This window comes from Carcharhinus amblyrhynchos, chromosome 34 (assembly GCF_965287045.1).
Source record: "Carcharhinus amblyrhynchos chromosome 34, sCarAmb.v2.hapA, whole genome shotgun sequence".
Lineage (NCBI taxonomy): Eukaryota > Metazoa > Chordata > Chondrichthyes > Carcharhiniformes > Carcharhinidae > Carcharhinus > Carcharhinus amblyrhynchos.
In genome coordinates, this window is record NC_137357.1 from 21,325,569 (window position 1) to 21,348,982 (window position 23,414).

The 23,414-nt window shown below is 42.5% G+C and overlaps 1 protein-coding gene across 2 annotated transcripts in view; it reads right to left on the reverse strand.

Annotated features, from left to right (window-relative positions):
• Positions 1-13,250: 13,250 nt before the first annotated feature.
• The window catches only part of LOC145361448 (dihydropyrimidinase-related protein 2), a 45,145-nt gene continuing 34,981 nt past the window's right edge, over positions 13,251-23,414 (reverse strand). The window contains exons 10-14 of one of the 2 annotated variants that reach the window (XM_080217266.1): positions 22,267-22,408; positions 21,000-21,170; positions 18,272-18,451; positions 16,702-16,867; positions 13,251-14,828 (exon numbers count right to left, since the gene is read on the reverse strand). In XM_080217266.1, coding sequence (XP_080073392.1) covers positions 14,737-14,828; positions 16,702-16,867; positions 18,272-18,451; positions 21,000-21,170; positions 22,267-22,408 — 751 coding nt within the window. In that variant the 3' untranslated portion in view covers positions 13,251-14,736. Of the gene's footprint in view, positions 14,829-16,695; positions 16,868-18,271; positions 18,452-20,999; positions 21,171-22,266; positions 22,409-23,414 lie in introns of both variants that reach the window. The other variant, XM_080217265.1, reaches the window with a different exon arrangement.

Here is a 23,414-nt window from a genome sequence, read left to right on the forward strand (position 1 = left end):
TAATGTCCAAAAATCAACAGCACTGAAAGAAAAATTGAACAAAATATCTACATCAGTTGCAGGGAGAACATTGAGTTGGAATGTGTGGTAAACAATAGTTCCCCTAAAAGTTTGATTACAATTCCTGTCGAAAATTTATCTTGTGCAAATAAGGGAACACACCCTTGCTTCTCCTGCCAACTTCCAATTCCACAGTGCTGTTAACCATCTCAGATCTACCACCAGCTCGAACAACAGTTTTCAAAGGCTGAGATTCCTGCTCAAAGGCCACAGAAACTTGGTAGGACCCAAGCTCCATCTATATTAGAATGAACACAACATTAACACCAATAGGGGTGCTGGACACCTTTGTACCTCTTCCCTCTCACTCTAAACCTATGCCCTCTAGTTTTAGACACCCCTACCTTTGGTCATTTCTCATCCCAAGCAGCTGACAACATTTTCGTAAATGAATAAAACAGATTGGTAAAAACAATTACCAAAACTCAACACTGAGCAACCCAGGGTGTTAGGACAGATGACCAAAAACACGCTTTTGATCAATGTCTTTAATGAAAAGTACAAGGTTGAAATGCAGAGAGGTTTCAGGAAGGAATGAAAGAGCCAAGAGTCATGGCAGATGAAGGCATGGCCACCAATTGAGGATGAACAAGGGGCCAGAAACCAGGAATGCAGGGAGGGCAGGGCTGCAAGAGATTACAGAGATAGAGAGGGGAAAATTCAAATGGCAACAGGTTTCTCAAACAGAAGCAGACTGAGGTGTAGCCTGAGGCTAAGTATGAGTAAAAATCAACAGGAATGACAGAAATTAGATTGAAGTGCTTCAACAACAAAAGCCTTTTCAGAATATTGTCCTATTTACTGAGTGCAGCCTAAATTGGTTCATGAGTAACAAAGCCAAAAATTAACACTCTCTTCAAACAATGTTTCATACAAGTCTGATTGCCATTTACTGAGGGTCCTGGCCATCACTGTATGTCAACAGGCCAGGACCTTCAGTTAGGCGTGACAAAAGGCTCTTTTTTCCATCCAATCCATCCCATACAAGTGCAACATCTTGAGTCCACCCACCTCCTCCAAAAATATATGATCTCTTGTGAAAGGCAAAAAAAAGCTTCAAAATCCATACGAGTCTGGAAAGGGTGCAGTCGTATGTGTGTGTGTGTGTGTGTGTGTAGGAGGGGGTTGTTCATTTCCATCCAACTTTCCCTTAGCAATCATTCACCAGAACACTGAGTACAGGAGTTGGGATATCTTGTTCAAGTTGTACAAGGCATTGGTAAGGCCACACTCAGAATACTGTGTACAGTCTGGTCACCCTATTATAGAAAGGATATTATTAAACTAGAAACAGTGCAGAAAAGATTTACTAGGATGCTACTGGGACTGGATGTTTTGAGTTACAAGGAAAGGCTTGATAGACTGGGGCTTTTTTCCCTGGCAGGGGTGATCTTATAGAGACCTATAAAATAGTGAGGGGCATACATCAGCTCGATAGTCAATATATTTTCCCAAAGGTAGGGGTGTCTAAAACTAGAGGGCATAGGTTTAGAGTGAGAGGGAAGAGATACAAAGGTGTCCAGAGGGGCAATTTTTTCATGCAGATGGTGTGAATTCCCCTAAAAGTACCTACCTTCAGGAAGAAGTGATTGCCACCCCAGTTGAAAACTAAACTCAATTATCACTTAAAGGAATTCAGCAAATCATCTTCGAGTCATTGAGGTTTACATCATGGAAACAGGCCCTTCAGCCCAACTTATCCATGCAGCCCTTTTCTTTAAAACTCCAAAACTCATCCCAATTGCCGACATTTGGCCCATATCCCTCAATACCCATCTTATCCATGTAACTGTCTGAATGCTTTTTAAAATATAAAATTATACCCACCTCTGACCTATGACAGCTTGTTTCAGACACTCACACCCTCTGCATGAAAAAAATTGCCCCTCTGGACACCTTTGTATCTCTCCCCTCTCATCCTAAACCTATGCCCTCTAGTTTTAGACGCCCTACCTTTGGGAAAATATATTGACTATCGAGCTGATCTGTGTCCCTCATTATTTTATGGACCTCTATAAAATCACCCCTAAGCCTTCTTTGCTCCAGTCTATCCAGCCTCTCCTTATAACTCAAAACATCCAGTCCTAGTAGCAACCTTGTAAATCTTTTCTGCACTGTTTCTAGTTTAATAATATCCTTTCTATAATAGGGTGACCAGAACTGTACACAGAATTCCAACTTGAACAAGACATCCCAACTTTTGTATTCAATGTTCTGACCAATGAAACCAAGCATGCTGAATGCTTTCTTCACCACTCTGTCAACCTGTGACTCCACTTTCAAGGAGCAATGAACATGTATCCCTAAATCTTTTTGTTCTGTAACTCTCCCAAAGCTCTACCATTAACTGAGTAAGTCCTGCCCTGGTTCAATATACCAAAGTGCATCACCTCATATTTATCTAAATTAAACTCCATCTGCCATTTGTTCGGCCACTGGCCCAATTCATCAAGATCCCATTGCAATCCGAGATACTTCTTTCACTGTCCACTATACCACTAATCTTGGTGTCATTTGCAAACTTACTAACTATGCCTCTATATTCTCATCCAAATCATTAATATAAATGACAAATAACAGTGGACCCACAATTTGAGCATGCAAGCCAATGGATTGCACTGACGATCATGTTGAGTCCATCAGGAAGGTTTCAGTCATAAGAGGGCACTGAGTGGATCAACCCTTCGTCCCCTTCACCGTCAGTAAGGCATCCAAAGGGTGCCAGGGTTTTGGTTTGCAGGGACTAGGCCATATGTTAGAAACTGGAAAGAACAAGTAGGTATAATGAAATAAACTACTGAGCATGTGGGAGCAAAGCTCCCTCTCCACTCCAGTGAAGAACCTGGTCATCACCGGTGATCATCTGGTCATCATCCACAAGGCTGTGTTCTCTGCCCCCTACCATACTCCTTACACACCTATGACTCTGCAGCCAAATTCCCCTCCAATTCGATTTGCAAGTTTACTGATGACATCACCATAATGGGTCAGATCTAAACCATAATGAGACAGAGTACAGGAATGAGATAGAGAATCTGGTGAACTAATCTCCCCCTCAATGTCAACAAAACACAGGAGATTGTCATCAACTTCAGGAAGCATAAAAGAGAACATGCTCCTGTCTACATCAACGTGGATGAAGTAGAAAGCGTTGAGAGCTTCAAGTTTTTAGGTATCCAGATTACCAACAACCTGTCCTGGTCGCCTTATGCCAACACTATAGTTGAGAAAGCCCCACCAATGCTTCTATTTTCTCAGAAGACTAAGGAAATTTGACATGTCAGCTACAACTCTCACCAACTTTTACAGATGCACTATGGAAAGCATTCTTTCTGATTGTATCACAGCTTGGTATGACTCCTGCTCTGCCCAAGACTGCAAGGAACTACAAAAGGTTGTGAATGTAGCCCAATCCATCATGCAAACCAGCCTCCCATCCATTGATTCTGTCTACACTTCCCGCTGCCTTGGCAAAGCAGCCAGCATAATTAAGGATCCCACACACCCCGGATACTCTCTCTTCCACCTTCTTCCTTCAGGAAAAAGATACGAGAGTCAGAGATCACATACCAATCGGCTCAAGAACAGCTTCTTCTCTGCTGCTGTCAGACTTTTCAATGGACTTGCCTTGCATTAAGTTGATCTTTCTCTACACCCTATCTATGACTGTAACACTACATTCTGCACTTTCTTGTATCCTTCTCTATGAACAGTATGTTTTGTTTGTATAGCGTGCAAGAAACAATATTTTTCACTGTATGTTAATACACGTGACAATAATAAATCAAATCAGATCAAAAATCATCAGGTGTGAGGTACTCATGTGTTGCTGTACATGGTCCAGTATGGGCCATGATCTGGCCCACTCTTCACTCCTGTGCTGTGGCAATCACCCAAACCATTTTCCGTTTCATTTGGAAGATCACAAATGCATTGCGTTGGGAGGGACACAATGTACAAACTCTAGATAATTTGGGGGGGGGGGGGGGGAAGAAGAGAGAGAGAGAGAGAGAGAAACATGCCCAACAATATCCTAAGTCTGATGGCCACCTTTGTTGTGTGGCTGCATCAAACTCGTGTAGATCTTCAGTAGGCAAATGCCAAGTATCACTACGTACTGAGGTTCTACTTGTCCTGTGTTGACATCGGATGGGTTTGGCCATGTTGCCACAGAATGCGCCAAGTTATTGGACCATGCCATACCATCTGTCCTTTGTGGAAAACTTTATGCAGAAAAACCACAAGTCCGTCAGGCAAGCATCTGCACAGCATGTCCTAGGAGCTCTTTACTATCTCTCCCCTCTCACCTTAAACCTGTGCCTTCTAATTTTAGATTCCCCTACCTTTAGGAAAAGATAATGATGGATCCTGTTGGATGATTCCTGGAGCAACTGGGACCTGGGTTCGATTCCCGTCTTGGGTCACTGTCAGTTTGCGCATTCTCTCCCTGTCTGTGCAGGTTTCTTCCGGGTGCTCCGGTTTCCTCCCACAATTTGAAAGACATGTTGGTTAGGTGCCTGCCGGAATGTGGCAACTAGGGGAATTTCACAGTAACTTCAATGCAGTGTTAATGCAAGCCTTACTTGCGACTAATAAATAAACTTTATTTACTTCACTACAAGCAGCATCAGGGCCAAGGTGGCTGGTGGTGAGAAAGGACCCCCCCCCCCCCCCACACGATTAGAGTCTCACTCCGGCTGCATGTTGCCCTCGAATTTGCTGTGGTAGGGAAGAGATCATTGTCCACCTCCGAGTAGAATATGACTTCGCAGAGTAAGTTTGGAGAGAAATGCAACTGTATTTGTTACCCTGAGCAGCTCCCTGACACAGGACTTTGTGCTCTACGTCGCAGAGACATACTCTGAGACTAACATCAGCTGTCACCTGAGGATCATCAAGTCGGTGAAAGGTGCTCTTCAGCCTGCCTGAAACATGTTAGTCTTTCAGTGCAAGGATTGTCCCCAGATGTTGTAGACTGGCACATTCCAAAGCCCAGGACACATACTGAGGGATACACCAAAGCTTGAGGCAGTGACTGCAGAGGCACAGTGAGGAAGTCCCTGCTGAAACCTTTCAGCCACAGTGAACCAGGGGAGCAGAACACCCTTGGGCCAAATGATTGACTGGATGTATACAATAAATACGACATGCATCTCAGCTCTCTTGAAGCACCTTGGATTACAACTTGACCTACGTTGACAGTTTTAAAAACCGTTGCACCATTTGTGAAGACCATTTTGAAATATTCTTTTGACTGTATTGAGCACCATGTAAAGAATCGGAATATTACTGCATTATGTGTGTTGGCCACTTTGGAATGTTTGCAATGTATATTTATGCAAAACAAAAAGCAGACTGTACCGGTGGTCCTCGATTCTCTGGGAAAGGAAGCACCTCCTGACATCTGACCTCAATCTGGCTTTACAGAAGTTAGAACGTGACCCCCCCCGCCCAGTTCTCCCAAACCGCGTTAGTTCAAACAAACTGTCTACACAAACTAAATCTATTTCTTTCGTTGTCTTCTACCAGTCAAATCAATCCAAATTCTACAGTTGTCTACAACGTTGCAGCCCCAGTTCCTGGCACCTCTCTTGGCAACGTGGTGCCTCAAACTTGGAAGTAACTTTGCCCTCCTCACCATCCTTTCCAAGGCTAGATCCGATTGTCCGAACCCCATGTTTCACAGGGGAAAAGATGGAGATGTTCTGCGGTTGTAGTAGATTTGGCTGTTTTCAGCCAAGGAAGATCATTTTCTCTCATTCAGTCTCAGAATACAAGTCTACAGGAAGCTCGCAGAGGGAAAACATTCGTCCCATCGACCCGCTGCTAACTTTCAAGTTTGGCTGGTATTCAGAAAACCAGTGAGCAGGGAGCTGTGCACAGTGTAAGCCTGCAAAGCCTGAGAAAGGAAGCAATATCATTCCGGTCTGCTGCAATCCCTCACAAAGGTTACGAATTTGCACTGTTATGATGCCATCAATTCATCTTACTTCTGTAAGCAATGAATTACATTAATGGGCAACTGGGGAAATGTAAATCACAGCCCAAAAGCCTTCTAATTGGTGTTTCTGATTCCCTATTCCAGTCAGCAGACTCCTTCAACATGTCACAAGTTCCATCTGTTTGCCTCTCTCAACAAAATGAGTGTACAAATCTTTTAACTTGACTCATTCTTGAAAACACTTACTAATTAATTATTCCCAACTCTCCCCCACCCCATTGCCACCTCTCCAACCCCAAGAGCTTTGAATGGATCTGAGTGCTGGGGCTCAAAGCAAGGTGTGACATTTTGGACAACCTGTGCTCTAGACAATGTTGCCCTCTGGTGTCAACTATACGTCAAGACAACTACAGCTGGAATAAAAAGTAACTGTGAGGAGAAAGCAAGTTTTGAGATTCGTGCTGCAATCAAAAGTAGGTGATCTGACATCAATTTTGCCTTGATGGTAAACCAAAGCAAAGAGAAGGAAAACAGCAATTCAATATCAGATATGATGCCCCAAGTTGCAAAGCAACACTTAATGGATTGGAGTAAATAGGTTTTTCTGAAGTTTGAACAATGACTACTTCCTCCCACAAATTATTTGATATTTGTCATTATTTAAGTAAAGACATTTTCAATTGTCTTAAGTTTAAATATACATTTCAGTCATTTAAATCTACCATTCTTTTGGTTCTGCTTTCTTACTTTCCAAAAACGTTCTGGCCAAATCCAAAAGATCCACTGCAGGACTCACAAAGACTCCTTCGACAGAACCTTCCAAATCCACAACCATAACTATGACCATCGAGAAGGACAAGGGCAGCAGACACACGGGACCACCACCATCTGGAAGTTCCCTTCCAAGTCACACACCACCCTGACTTGAAAATATCTCACTCTTCCTTCGCTGTTTTGGATCAAAACCATCAAACTCCGTCCCTCGCAGCAGTGGTCATAACTACAGCACTTGGACTACAGCAGTTCAAGAAGGCAGCTCACCGTTGTAGCAGCCTGTCTCTGCTTGAGTAGTGTGGAATCTTTGGGGTGAGGCCAGCTGTGTACAAGCAACAGGCCAGGAATGCAGGCACAGCAAAATGATGTTGAGACCGACACAGAAATTAGCCTAAAAGCAAGGTACGCTGGGATTACTTCAGTCCAAAAAGTCTGCCTGAAGACAGGCCCTCTGCAAGATTCAAGCCTAGACAATTGAAAAGATTCACCAGGGTACAATAGTATGTGTATAAGGACAGTTGTACATTTCTTGGGAAACAAATCACCACTATATACATGGAACAGACATGCATCAGATTTGATGTATATTCGAAGCTGAAATGAGGCATCTAGGTATGTAGCACACAAACACAAAGGGTTCACCTTTGAAACTAACGAATACCCATCAGCAATGACGTGAAACTAACCAGACCTAAGCACTGACAGGCCAAATCCTCAAAGATCCCAGAAGGTAGCCAGTTAAGTTAAAGAAACCTATGCTAGCAGCGTTCGAGAGAACCCACCTCTCCAGCTTCCCGCAGAAGCGTGTCAGGAGACGGCAGCGACAAGAACTGCTCACCTCCAGACCAAAAAGAGAAAGAGACTTGGGAGTTTAATGTACTGACGGAATCACAAGGATCTGAGGTAGTATACGAATTTCTAAATGATTAATTAGCAGAGAGAGAGAGAGATTTGTTCAAGTTGTAAAACTGAAATCTTTTACTGTTTGGAATAAAGTTGCGACTCAGTTTTTGTGTTGTTCCTTTGCCTAATATAAGCAGAGGTGTTTCAGTAAGATCCATTATACACAGTGCTGGTTGAGTCCACATGATATGAGAAATACACTGGACAACACCATCATCTTTTCAAGTAAACCTGGGGATCAGCTATAAATGCTGGATAGTGAATAGCATCCCTGCCTCTGAGCAGAAGCTCCAAATTTGAGCCAACCCAAGGACTTGCTGGCCAAGGAAGGTGCTTTCATAACACAGTCAAACAAGCTGAGTACCAAGCTGCAAATGCTTCCAAACTTGCAATTGGTTGGAGGTCAGAGCAGGAGGCACGCTTGGTCAGCCATGCTTGGTGTGGAGTGATGCCCCTCAAGCAATAAGCCTCTGACAACAGAATAAAATACAAGTTCATTCATTAGTCACAAGTAGTCACCATAGAAAACATTCTCTCTGGTTGCATTACAGTTTGGTATGGGCTCCTGCTCTGCCCAAGAACCCAAAGAACTACAAAAGGTCGTGAATGTAGCCCAATCCATCAGGCAAACCAGCCTCCCATCCATTGACTCTGCCTACACTTGCCATAGCTTCAGAAAAGCAGCCAGCATAATTATGGACCCCCACACACCCCAGACATACTCTCTTCCACCTTGTTCCACTGGGAAAAAGAGACAAAAATCTGAGGTCACTGACTAACTGCCTCAAGAACAGCTTCTTCCCTGCTGCTGTCAGACTTTTAAATGGACTTACCTTGCATTAAGTTGATCTTTCTCTACACCCTAGCTATGACTGTAACACGACATTCTGCACTCTCTCATTTCCTTCTCTATGAATGGTATGCTTTGTCTGCAGAGTGCACTTTTTACTGTATACTAATACACATGACAATAATACATCAAATTAAATCAAGTAGGCTTACATTAACATTTTAATTAAAATAGGCAGAAATTACTAGCTATGAAAACAGACGATGGTCTGTCTGCATGCACTGCTAGGTACGGGAAGAGGATTGGAATGGAATAAATGCTAGCCTAGCCAGCGAAGTTCAAATCCCTTGAATTTAAAAAAGACACCCCATTGGTAGAATTTAATTCATATTTCTCAGTGTCAGTCTCCTCTAAATTCTACCTAAAAGATCGCTATAGTTTAAATCTCTCCGATCTTCACGTGGTCTAATAATACCTTTACATCCAGGATCAGTCTTACGGCTCTTCCACTGCTATAACTTGACAGCCAGAGTTTAACACAAGTCCACCAAGTATATGGACTTTTTGCTGTATTTCCTTTTCTTTACTTCGATTTCCTCATGGGAGATGATTAAACACAGGGAAAGCTGAAAAGAAACCAAAATCATAAATTCTCCTCCAGATAATATTGCCTTGTCCTGAATAACATTTCTCTTCATCTTCCAAAAACGACTTAATAGCCTCATATATATTTATAACCTATAATCTCCTTGCTTGCTACATTACCATGTAACTCACTTTTAAAAAGACTTCATTTGAGCCGTGCCACTCCATTATTCAGCTGTAAATCATGTTGGAGGTGACACACTGAGCAATTCTCAATAGGCTTTGCTGCCTTTACAGATCGCATGACAGTGACCTCAAAATATTCCTTTCTTGGTGGTTCAGAATTTAAATATCTGGGCATGAGGACTTTTCGTGCAGAATCAGTGGTGAAACAGAGCTGTTTTTCCAAGCTATTACATACCGTGCCCTTGACCCCATTCCAATCCTTCCTCACATTTTGTGACGCTTTCTCTTGATTCACACACTGAGTGGCCTCACTTGCAAGCTTGTTCCCAGTTTGGACTGGCTGAGTGTTTGGGTTACAGGAAACTGGTACCATTCCAGCCACAATCAGCAGATACGAATGAGGTGACAACCTCCTGATTTAAAGAGTTGCACTTGCCATTTCTGTTGCTGCAAAATACATTTGGACAGCTGTTTTGATTTGCTCCTGTCTAATATCGACCTGCACTTGCCTCACATGCCAAGGTCACAGATTTTCAGCCCCAACCAAAGTGAGTGTGTCACAGGGCTAAGTACAATATCCCATTTGGCATGTCTTTGTCAACACTGAGAGCAAGAGAGTGTGATCAGCAGACAATTCCCATGTCGTACATGGAAACATAGAAAATAGAAGCACCCTCCCCACAGCTCACCCAGCTTTGCGTCATCTGCAAATTTGGAGATAATACATTTAGTTCCCTCTTCCAAATTATTAATATATAACGTGAACAGTTCGAGTCCTGGTACAGATCCCTGCAATACCCTGCTTGACTCATTAATTTCAATTCTTTGCTTACAGTTTGCGAAGCAGCTTTCTGTCCACCTCAGGATATTACCCGCAATCCCATGCACTGTAACTTTACATAGCAGTCTGTTATGTGAGACCTTGTCAAAAGCCTTCTCAAAGTCTAAATAAACCATATCCACCAGTTCTCCTTGGTCAACTCCACTCGTTAGATCCTCAAAGAATTCCAGTAGATTTGTCAAGCATGATTTCCCTTTTGTAAATCCATGCTGATTTTGTCTGATTATACCACTGCCTTCCAAATGCTGAGATATGGAATCCTTGGTCATGGACTCTCACAACTTCCACAGCACCAACACAAGGCTCTTTGGTCTATACTTATGCTTTCTCTCTCTCTTTGAATCATGAGCTTACATAAGCTACCCTCCAATCTGTGGGAGCAAGTCCAGAGTCCAAAATGTTTTGGAAAATAACCACCAACGGATCTACTATTTCCAGGCCCACTTCCTTAAGTACTCTGGGATGAAGATTATCAGGCCCTGGAGATTTATCCAACTTCAATACCATCAATTTCCCTGAGCTCCTCACTAAAACCTGTTTCTCTTGGAACTTCCGATACATTAATTATGTCTGCCTTTGTTTTCGTTCCTCAGCCATTTCTTTGTTCCCAGTTATGAATTTTCTTGTTTCTGAATGTAAGAGGCCCACGTTCGTTTTTGTCAATTTTTTTTTACATGCCCATAGAAACTTTTAGACACTTTTTATGTTCCCTGCTAGCTTGCTTTCGGACTCTATTTTCTCCTTCTTAATCAATTTCTTGGTCCTCCTTTGCTGAATTTTAAACTGCTCCCTATCCTCAGATCTATTGCTTTCTTTTGCCAATTTGTATGTTTCTTCTTTGAATCTAATACTATCTCCAATTGCCCTTGTAAGCCATGGTAAGTTCCCTTACCACTCTTGCACCAAAAACAAATAAACAACTTTTGGGGTTCACCAATTCATTCCTGAAAACAAGTCTCATTTTAGGCAAATTTCCTACCATTGGCTTCTAACAACCTACATTTTCTGCTGTCCATTTCACCCAGTAGATCCAGGAAATCAAACAAGAGTCTAAGTTCTTGTATCTTCTCCAGCTCTGCCTCATACCTTGGTGCCTTGTTTGGTGGATATTCTTGAAAAGGTGGCATCAAAACCATGACAAAGGCAGCCCAGCTGCTCAAGTGAGTGAGCCATGCAATGGAACCTTTAATTCCCTCCTGTTCTTCCAGTCTGCTGCTACCATCTATAACCAGAATTCAGTTTTAGAAGGAGCCTGTTTAACGTCCAAGCCCATGCCTTTTTATACCTCCCATACTCATCAGTGGGAGGTGTAAAATCCACACATTTGTGTAGCTAGGAAATTCTGGTGGAAGCACATCGCCAGAGCACTGTAGATTGGCCATGCTAAATTGCCCCGTAAGTGTCTAGAGATATGTGGGCTAGGTGGATTAGCCATAGTAAATGCACTGGCCTATGGAAAGAAGAGCGGACAGGAGGATCTGGGCGGGATGCTCTTTAGGTGAGCCAGTGCAGACTCGCTGGACTGAATAGCCTTTTTCTGCACTGTTGGAATTCTATGATGTGAGTTTTTCCATATTGGCATAAAAATGGTGCAATTTACTGCATGGGCCTCCATTCAAAGTCATATGGGTGAAGAAAATCCTTGACCATGTGCTATGTTAGCTGATCTCTACTGGTGAAGCAGTATGGGTACAATTAGCCTCCTTCCTCCTGCAATAGGAACAGTTAACAGCATTTTCAATTCCTTCTCTGCCTCACTCCACTCAAAAGGGTGCAGCTGTTGATATTAGGTGAAAAAAATTATTTTTTCTTTGTATAGCAGTTTAAATGCAGTAAAAGATCCCAGGGACCTTCACAGGAGTGTTATCAACATTTGACAGAGCCAGATCATAAAATCATGGGACAGATGACCATTAGCTTGGTCCAAGAATTAGATTTTAAAGACTTTGTTCAAGAGGTCAGATAAGTTTTGGAGGCAGATTCCAAATTTGGGGCCCAGGCAGTTGAAGGCACAGCCAAAAAGAGTGAAGAGGAGGAAATTGGAGATGCGCAACTGGATGAGTGCAGAGATTGTGACGTGTTTGTGAACTGATCAATCAGATCAACAGGATTAGGAGGCGTGAGGTTATGAAAACAAGGGCTGGAATCTTACAATCAAGGGGTTGCTGGAGCAAGAGCCAATGTAGGTCAGCACAGTAGGGACACTGAGCATGTCAACCCTCACCACGTTGTATATGTGTCATTTATGTCATGTTCCCCGCCACAGGCACCTAGTAACCTACTGTTCCTGCTCTCTAACTCACCCAACAGACCTTGTACATCAGACAGATTCCTCAAGTCCCATGATCTTTTCCCGTGTCATGCCTTGGTGCCTTGTTTAGTTGCCAATGCCACCTGCTGCTCTCCCAGACATTCTTGAAGAAATGGCATCAAAACACTGAGAAAGCCAGCCCAGCTGGTTAACTGAATGAGCGAAGCAATGGGCCTTACTTTACACCTGCACTCTCAGCCTGCTGTGGCCATCTGTCATCAGAACTATCAGAGTTTTTGCATAAACTAATTCATGGAGAGTGGGAGATTGCAATCAACTCAACAATGATTACTCACACAACTCTGTGAATTACAAATATAGGGAGAATTTTTACATTCAAACCTGCTTTGATTTAATTCAACACTAAGTGAGGACAGACGTCCACAAAGCATCCAGTGAAAATGATTCCAAATCTAACATAATATTTGCAGGATTTCTGCAGTCAAAATGTAATCAGCATCATGAAAAATGTGATGTTAGTTTCTTGCTCGTTTCACTTTGCTACTTATTTTAACACGTATTTAAACATACCTCTGAGAGCATCCAAACCTTTGAAGAGGAAACAATGGATTTTCCATATCAAATTCCCCTGTATCTTTTATCTTGCAGGAATAAGAGTAGAACAGACGAACCAGGCATCACCTTACTTAGCAGCACAATCTACTGAGAAACTCCTACCTCTGCTTGTCCCAGAATGATGCAGGCCCTTCATAATGCAATGAGACACATAAACTCACACATAGACACACACACGCAGGCTTTCAAATTCCATTCACTCTGACATGATAACACAGCAATGTGTTTTCTGAACAGTTCATGTCAGTAAAGTACGGTATTTTATCAAGCTTCCCTAATGGGATAAATCACAAGACCTTTATTGAACACAATGGAAGGAGGAAGAAAAGTACAAGAGCAGAACCCTATCATCAGGAATGTCATGAAAACACAAAGTAGGTTTCTTTAATAATACAATACAGAATTAGAGGGGGAAAAGCCATCGATACGACATTTCAAAACTACAATGAGTTTTAGAGCATCAAGTCACTGCAGTCAATTAATCTTCCAAACTCCCCCAAATATGAATTAGGCTTATCCAGTGACAAATTCAAGGAAGCTGTCAATGAACATACAGCTAGCCCATCTTGTGTTCCCAGTTTGAAAAATTAAGGAAAATGTACTTTAAGCATCCATAGAGGAAGACAACAGTGAATCCTGTTGAGATGATGTGGGCAAGGCCTCATGACATACAGTGTCATGGGAAAGTGGGACCATCCCACAGGGCAGCTAGGAAGAGATTTCCAAGTGGTGGAAGGGTGATAGCCCATGAATAGACCAAGAAAGGAGCAAGCTTGTTAGTCAGACAGCCTTACCATTAAAAACCTATTCTTCTGTTCTTAGAATTTATCTCAGGACAAATTATAATTAACAATGCTGTGTCAAACTCAGAATTGGAAAGCAAAAGCATTCTACAGCTAAAACCAAAGGATGCTGGAAATTTACAGTATGCTCCTCATGGGCTAAAACTGAAAAGACTAGTTAATATCAACCTATGTTTTCATTTTTTAGATGTTGTATTTACATTATTTCACTTCACATTTCCAGCTGTCAGTTTTTCCACAAATAACAAATCTTCCCTGCAGAACCAAATACCCAAAATTGTCACTTGTTGCATCTTCAGGAAACTGTATTAAATTATTATAAGTGCGTACTTTTAGTAACTTGTGTTAAACAACTTGAAATTCAAACCATGTTTAACACAATTTAAACATTATTTGCGTACTGCTTTTCAAGCCTGTAGAATGTAAATTATATATACTGAAAACAAATTGCATTACGGCACTGACTTACTGACCATCCATTAACTACTGCTGCCATACTCATGATAAGTGAACCTTGCAATTTCTTTTGTGAACTGTGGCCTATTTAGTCAGATTTGAGAGCCTCTCAAATTATTTTGCATGGCTGTAAAACTCAAGGAACTGACACATTCCTCAATCTGCGTGGGAACGTTTTGGTTCATTCTGCCACACAGCTAAGAGAAAACATAAATGACAACTGCTTTGTATGAGAATGTACAGCTCCAGGGAAGTCACTCCTATCTCCCTCAATCAGATGGATGCAGAAATTCCTTCATCTCTTAAATACTGTGTGTGTCATATTGCATCAGGCGTGGGTTTAAGAACGAGAGAGTGTTTCTCTCTGAATTTAATTGTTGGTGATAAATATAATACTGGGAACGGGTTACGCAAATCCAGGATTGTTTGTCCACAGTAACCATCACAGGCTCTTAAAAAAAAAGATGAAAAAAGATGATGGCTCCGCCAACACCACTACACAATGGAAGTTCATCCGAGCGTTGTGATATTCGCATGACCACCAGGAGGCATCACGATGCGCTGGCCAGTACGGCGAGGTAGATTGTCATCTACCTGTGCACCTGTTAAAAAGGGGGAAGAATTAGAATGCAGAGAGAGATACATGCAACAAGATAATTGATTCACCCCTCCAGTTTCCACCCCACCCACATTCCCAATCCACCCATTCACTGCCGGAACCATCCCAACATTTTCTTTTGAATAGCTAACTGTAGAACATTCTGTGGAAAAGCTTTTGGTTAAAACTCAAGGAGCAGTTTTCCATTCTCATTCAGGATATGTGACACCAACTTGACTGGCACCTTTTCAAACAAGCTCAAAGATAACTGATGAGGAAAGGACAGTGGATGTAGTTTATATGGACTTTAGTAAGGTGTTCGATATGTTCCCACATGGCAGACTGGTACAAAAACTATAATCAGATGGGATTCTGTGGAAGGGTGTTTTTCAAATGGAGATCTGTAGCTAGTGGTGTTCCACAGGGATCACTGCTGGGGCCTCTGTTGTTTGTAGTATATATAAATGATCTGGAAGAAAATGTGGGTGGTCTGATAAGTTTGCAGATGACATGAAGGTTGCTGGAGTTGCAGATAGTGAATTATACCGTAAATGGCAGACCCTTAGTGACATTAATTTACAGAGGGATCTGGGCGTGCAGGTCCACAATTGCCTAAAAGTGGCAACAGAGGTGACCAAGATAATTAAGGCGGCATATGGCATGCTTGCCTTCATCAGCCGGGGCACTGAGGACAAGAGTTGGGAAATCATGGTGCAGCTATACAAATTCTGATTTAGGCTACATTTGCAGTATTACATGCAATTCTGGTCACCACACTACCAGAAGGATGTGGAAGCTTTGGACAGAGTGCAAAGAAGGTTCAACTGGATGTTGCCTGGACTCGAGGGTGTTGGCTCTGCAGGGAGGTTGAATAAACTAAGATTCTTTTCACTGGAAAGATGAAGGCTGAGGGCAGATCTGATAGAAATCTACAAGATGATGAAAGGATAATCAGGGCGGCTTATCAGAGGCTTTTTCCTAGGGTGGAAGTGTCAATTACAAGGAGGCACAAGTTGAAAGTGAGAGGTGGAAAAGTTTAAGGGAGATGTAGGGAAAGTTTTGTAGGGGAATGGTGGGTGCCTGGAACGCGCTGCAAGAGGTGGTGATGGAAGCAAACACGTTAACAGTATTTAAGAGGCATCTGGATGGGTACATGAATAAGGCAGGAACAGAGGGATATAGACCATTTAAGGGCAGGTTTTTTTTAAAAGTTCAGTTCGGGCATCATGATCAGCAGAGGCTTGGAGTGCCAAAAGGCCTGTTAGTGTACTTTTCTTTGTTCTTTGAATTTCCAACAAAGCATGGCTGATCTTGGCACACTGCATGAACTGCAAGGGTGAAACCCTAAACAGTGGTCAGCTTGCTTCTAATACTGCAAGTGAGTTGACAAATTTATGACCCGTATCATTTCTTTTTGCTGCTTTTGTTGTTGTTCCTCTTTGTCTCCTGAAATAGCTGGGCACTCTCTGCTCTGTGCCCTTCCCCTTCCTGGTCTTAAAGTGGGGGCAGTTTACATCCTGCCATTAGCTGGCCTCCCACCCCCGCCCCACATGCTCTGGCAGAGGCTGCTGCACATCAACCAGCAGCGAGTGCATCGCCACACCTTATTTATTATCTAAGTGAACGCAGTAAAACACATTTCACTAAAAGGGCCCTGAACACTTTCAACGCGAGTCCATCTGAGACAGGCTGAGAAATCCACCCATCACTGGTTTCAAAGTCATAAAGACGTGAAAGACTGTAATCATAAATTAACTTCATATTTATGGATCTGCTACTTTAGTACAATGTCAAGGTAAGGAGCTAAAGCAAGTACAAAGTATTATACTGCCACATCAATATGTTGAGAGGTAATAAAACAGGAAACACACATTTACCAGACAAACTGAATCCTGACTGGTGCAGGTTTCGCACTGGTGGTGCTTGTTGCTTGGCAGGTGAAGTTCTGGCAGAGGAAGCAGGTGTGACTGATTTGGGTGTCACTGAAACCTCACAGACAGGACCATCATACAGCCCACGGGGGACTCCTCGCAGTTCTGTTAACTGGGAGGCAAAAAGTGATGGCGTTACAAACTATGCGTGGTTGAGATGCTGACAAAAGCAATATTTGTTGCAGTTCATGTGCAACATGCAGTAGTGCAACATTTCAATGTACCAATACTGAGGGAATTGATTGAGTCCAATTCAACTGATGTGAAATCAATAAAATATTAATGATTCTTGCTCAAGATCTCCTCTTTTTGCATGTACCAACAACAAAATTGTGGAGGTTGCACAAAGGATACAGGTTCAAATCAGAAATTAGCAGTGTCAAGAAATTTGTTTTCTTAAGAGTGTGCTGAATGCACAGGACAACTCATGGAAGCAAAAACTTGAGGAACATTTAAGTTAGAGGCTGAAGCTATGTTGCAGGGGGCTTGGGAGGCAGTGTGTGGTGGGGAGTCTCTGTTCATCTTCATGAAGCATCAACATACAATTACATTTCTCCCTTGCTGGAAACATCATTTCAACTCTAACATTTCCAACAACTATTGCAAATATGGAGGTTAAACACATGGCCCAGTCGTTTGTTCATGGGACTATGTGGCAGAAGAGTGAGAGCTGGCAATACCGACATTCAATAGCAGCGCATTGTTGTATTCCAAAGAGAGGTATATCTTTGCTACTGTTCCTGCAAAGCTTGGGAACTTCTTCCTGTGCTTTGCTTCTGCATCAGGAGTTAAGCACATACATTGGCTGACGTACTGCATAACAGATACATCATCATTCCCAGATCAAAGTGAAGTTGGCAGTGGTCATGTGCCTAGGATTGCAAGAATCAAAGAGTGGTGGTGGGGAAAGGAGGGTGGATGGGAAATATGACTTTTATTACATAGAACTTCATGGTATTCTTCAAGATGGGATCAATGTACATCTTGAAGCATGATTGTTATGACCTTAACAAACATAGCCTCACTTTGCACACATCAGGATCCCACAATCAGCTTGAGAATGAATGACCAGTTCATCTACTTTTGACAGCGTGACTTGAGGAAAGACTGTTCTTCTTAACATGGTGCTACAAGATCTTCACTGATCCAGTGAAACATGCCTCACTGTGAAGTCATATCTCGAGATCTGTGACACACTGAGCTACAGTGTCACCCTCAATTATCAGCTCAAGTCCCAATGTGGAACAAAACCGCGTGACAAAAAAAAATACACAATCTTCACAGGGCAGGATCAATGAAAGTAACAAAAAATGGGATTGACAACTTAATGGTGAAGACAGAAGCTGTCCCAAGGGTCAACTGTGAGCAGTTTTCAATTAAGCAGCTGATGTGTGGGGCCAAGCTTCGCTGAGTCAGAAGCACAGGCTGAATTTGAACAGGACATGTCGCCAACAGAGTATCAAAGCAAAATCAACACTCTTAAGCCTGATATGCGACAATGTATGAAAGTAATTACCTTGCTCCTTGCTTTTACTCGCTTGTACACATAGTCAGGGAATGGTTTCTTGGGGATAAAGCGTCCAGATCCCTCAGTAGCATGAACTGTGCCATCCTCAAAGACAATTTTGCCTTGGCTGATGACAACCAAGGGTGCCCCACGACACTCCATTCCTTCAAAAATATTGTATTCCACTGCCTAATTGCAATAAGAGGGGGGAAAAACATGAGAGTGGCAGGATTATACACACGCACCTGGAAGAAAATGACAAAAGTGCTGCAAAACACATGGTTGACTGGCTTATCATATTTCTCTCCTCCCCTCCTGATTCTTGATGGAGCTCAGATGCAGGAGCACCAACATCTATCTGGAAACATGTCAAAGTGCTCATTTTCACTGTCCAAACCTGATAAGGAAACACTGGCAAACTAATTGACTGTGAAAAGCATTACCACCGAGCACAATCCTGTCCTCCCTCAACAAACTGAATCATCGATAGTCATGGGGAAGGTGCCTGAAGATTGGAGGGTGGCAAATGTTGTGCCTTTGTTTATAAAAGGCTGCAGGGAAAAGCCTGGGAACTACAGGCCAGTGCCTGTAGTGGGTAAGTTATTGGAAGGTATTTTGAGAGACAGGATCTACAGGCATTTAGAGATGCAAGGACAGATTAGGAACAGTCAGCATGGTTTTATGAGTGGAAAATCATATCTCACAAATTTGATTGAGTATTGTGAAGGGGTAACCAAGAAGATTGATGAGGGCAGTGCAGTTGATGTTGTCTACATGGACTTTAGCAAGGCCTTTGACAAGGTACCACATAGTAGGTTGTTCAATAAGGTTAAATCTCACAGGATCCAGGGTGAGCTATCTAATTGCTTACAAAATCCAGATGGTGGTTATCAAGGGTTGTTTTTCAAAGTGGAGGCCTGTGGCCAGCGGTGCACGTCAGGGATCAGTGCTGGATGCACTGTTATTTGTCATTTATATTAATGATTTGGATGAGAACAGGGGGCATGGTTAATAAATTTGCAGATGACCCCAAGATTGGTGGCATAGTGGATAGTGAAGAAAGTTATCTCGGATTGCAATGGGATCTTGATCAATTGGGCCAGACAAATGGCAGATGGAGTTTAATTTAGATAAATGCGAGGAGATGCATTTCAGTAGATTGAACCAGGACAGGACTTGCTCAGTTAATGGTAGGGTGTTGGGGAGAGATACAGAACAAAGAGATCTAGAGGCACATGTTCACAGCTCCTTGAAAGTGGAGTCACAGGTAGACAGGGTGGTGAAGGCGGCATTTGGCATGCTTGGTTTCATCGGTCAGAACACTGAATACAGGAGCTGGGATGTCTTGCTGAAGTTGTACAAGACACTGGTAAGGCCACACTTGGAATAGTGTGTGCAGTTCTGGAAACCCGATTATAGAAAGCATATTATTAAACTAGAGAGTACAGAAAAGATTTATTAGGATGCCACCACAACTTGATGGATTGAGTTATAAGGAGAGGCTGGATAGACTGGGACTTTTCTTTGGCGTGTAGAAGGCTGAGAGGTGATCTTATAATGAGGGGCACAGATCAGCTCGACAGTCAATATTTTTTCCCAAGGTAGGGGAGACTAAAACTAGAGGGCATAGGTTTAAGGTGAGAGGGGAGAGATACAAAAGTGTCCAGAGGGGCAATTTTTTCATACAAAGGGTGGTGAGTGTCTGGAATAAGCTGCCAGAGATAGTAGTAGAGGCGGGTACAATTTTGTCATTTAAAAAGCATTAAGACAGTTACCTGGGTAAGATGGGTATAGAGGGATATGGGCCAAACGTGGGCAACTGGGAATTGCTTAAGGGCAGCACGGACAAGTTGGGCTGAAGGGCCTGTTTCCATGCTGTAAACCTCTATGACCCTAAGCCCATCCATGGACACTTCCCATCAGAAGTCTCAGTACAGTGATTAAGAGCAAGAAACCTATGAATTGTTGAAGTCCACTCAGATCAGCCAATTCAGAACAGACCTCATTCTGTTTTGCATTCCTCACACTTGTGATCACTGCTCAGTTGTCATCTTCATCAGTTATCTTTTATTTCTCTTGCCCCATCTCCAAATGCTTGATATTTCCTAGAATGCACCACCTCAAAGGATGGTGGAAAAAGGTTTATCCATAACTTTGGAAGTGAAGAAGAAACAGCTGAGACTCACTGAATAGCTCTACCGAGGAGTTGACACAGGCCTGTTGGGCTGAACGGCCTCCTCCTGTGCTATATCATTTAGAATTCTTTGTTAAATAAAAACAACACAGGCTCCAGCATAATTCACTGGGACACACAACTAACTGCATCAGACAATCTCAACAAGTATCCAACTGCTCTTTGCTTCAGTTCCATGCTCACCGGTTGAACTTTTTACCAGATTTGAAGGCTACACCACCCAACTTGTGCAACCAACACTTGAGTTGCTGGGAATTTCCTGACAGCTTCTCACACTCTACTCCTTCATCAGAAATTATAAAACAGCAAGTTCTGCATAATTGGAGGTGTCCACCCAACTGCAAATGTTATGGTGGCAGAGGAGGAGAATGCTCCAAGAAACTTCCTGGTAAATATTTACTATTACAGCCCATGATATCAATAGAGCCTTTTGTTCCTTGGTGAAAGTAACAACTTTGGACAGTGATTTATTTGCCTCTGCAAAAACATTTGATTGCAGCGACTAACTGGTCTATTAAATAGCACAGAAAGTGGTCAAATTACCAGGCTATGATTTTTTGCAGTGATGGTCTTGACAATATCAGGGTCCCAGATCACAAGGTCAGCATCTGAACCTACTGCAATGCGTCCCTTCCTTGGGTACAAATTGAAAATCTTGGCAGCATTGGTGCTGGTCACTGCTACAAATTGATTTTCATCCATTTTTCCAGAGACCTGTAACAAAATACATTTCAGTTAAAGAACACTGACCATTGGGGACACCATGAAGGCATCTAACAAATAATTACTGGGCTTTATTCATTCATGTAGGTGTCACTGGCTGGGCTAGCAATTATCCCTAAGACATTCAAAGGTCAATCACGTTACTGTGGATCATATAGGCCAAATAGGATAAGGAAAGCAGATTTCCTCCCCTAAAGTGAGCCAAACGGGTTTTTATGACAACCAACAAAGGTTTCATGGTCACCATTCTTCTTAATTACAGATGTTTGTTGAATGCATGGTAGAATTCGAACCTGGATACCAAAACATTACCCTGAGTCTCAACATCACCACTGTGCCACTGCTTCTCATTTAGTCTTAGTCTATTACAATACTGCAGGCACATTCCTCACCCCATAAAATCCAATTTCCACTGTACTAAATTGTTCAGGAATTTAGTTTTGAATAAAGATCTCGGTGATGAATGTCATTGAAATCCACGCACTTTCCCTCTCTTTTATCTTATGCATCTTCATTCTATTATTCAGGCTTGCTTTGAAGGAGAAATTTATATCTCAAACTTCATATCTTCAATTTTCTCTTTCAACATTTCCCGCTGCCTCAGAAAAGCAGCCAACATAATCAAGGACCTCATGCATCCCGGACATTCTCTCTTCCACCTACTTCCATCGGAAAAAAGATACAAAAGTCTGAGGTCACGCAAGAACAGCTTCTTCCCTGCTGCCAATAGACTTTTGAATGGACCTACCTTGTGTTAAGTTGATATTTCTCTACACCCTAGCTATGACTGTTAACAGTACATTCTGCACCCTCTCCTTTCCTTGAACAATGAACAACATGCTTTGTCTGTATAGCACACAAGAAACAATACTTTTCACTGTATACTAATACATGTGGCAATAGTAAATCAAATTAAAAATCAATAAAAAGCTCTCTTCGTGGCCTCCTTTCAAGTCTCATAGCTTCTTAGCAATTTTGTCAGAGCTGAATGCTCCAGAAGTATAAAGGTGAGACTTGGATACTTCCACAGCCTAAGACACATCAGCACTTGGTTTTTCATTCTTTCCTTGACATGGATTCTACTTACCACAGCTTTATCCCAAACAATGGACATTCTCTCCTCAATTCCATTGGTTCCTTCAGGAATCAGGGTGAAGTCATCCTTTCCTAATGCCTTTTGAGAGGTGTTGAAAGTACAGTGTGCACTGCCAGTGACCTGCAAATCACCACTGAAAGTACAAAGAAAGATTGAGGATCAATAAGGGTGCTTACCTGGATCCATTCAACACACTGACAAACCTTTTGTTTTAAAAAACAGACTTTCACTACCTAATCAGTACCAAGATTTTAAACAAAACAGACCACAACAATTCGGCCTCTGCAGAATAACTACTAAATGAAAAGTTAGAAACACCCAACACTGCATAGTTTGAAAGAAAAATTAGTTGAGCTTCCAACAGTCATCCGCTAATCGGTGAAGTTGGCTTGCTCCCTGCTGACTGGGCAATCTGGGCAATGTGGCAAAAAATCAGTTTGTTTCTGTGCAGCAATGCCTGGCAAGACTCACACCAGAGTCTTCCCATCCCACTCGTCATTGGAATTGTCGTGGGCAGGGTAGGGCGAGGGCAGAGCATGCAACGGTCTGTCCAACTCGGACGGGATTTTCTGGTTTTAGGGCGAGCGTGGCCAGGATATCCCAGCCCCAGTCTCAGCTGTGATGCAGTGGATAGCACAGCCGAGTCAGAAGTTGTAGGTTCAAATCTCACTCTAGAGACAAAAATCAACGCTAATACCCCAGTGCAAATACCAAAGTGGCAGTAACATTAAACCAAAGACAATCAATTCTTTCAGGTGGATGTAAAAGATTCCGCAGCAATGTTTTGACTCAGCGATGAGGCTGTGGTGTCAAGTGTTCCTGGGGTTCTGTGGGGAAGTCAGTACTACAGTTACCCAGGAGTTAGAAGTATCATTATTGCAAGACAATTGGAGCTATCCAAAGTTTTGCAATTTAAGTCATACTTTCGGATGGTTTTGATGACAGGTCAATTGCCCAAGAGAAGTTTGAACTTACTGGGCAATATTTACCTGGGGTCCTCTGGGGGCTGGGCATTCCCCTGTGCATTTTTGGACTTGTCCCTGAAACATCTCCCAGAAGCTTAGACTTTATGGGCCATTATATTTCAGTTTGTGGGAGCTCACTGTGCACAAACTGGCTGCAATGACTATACTTCAAAA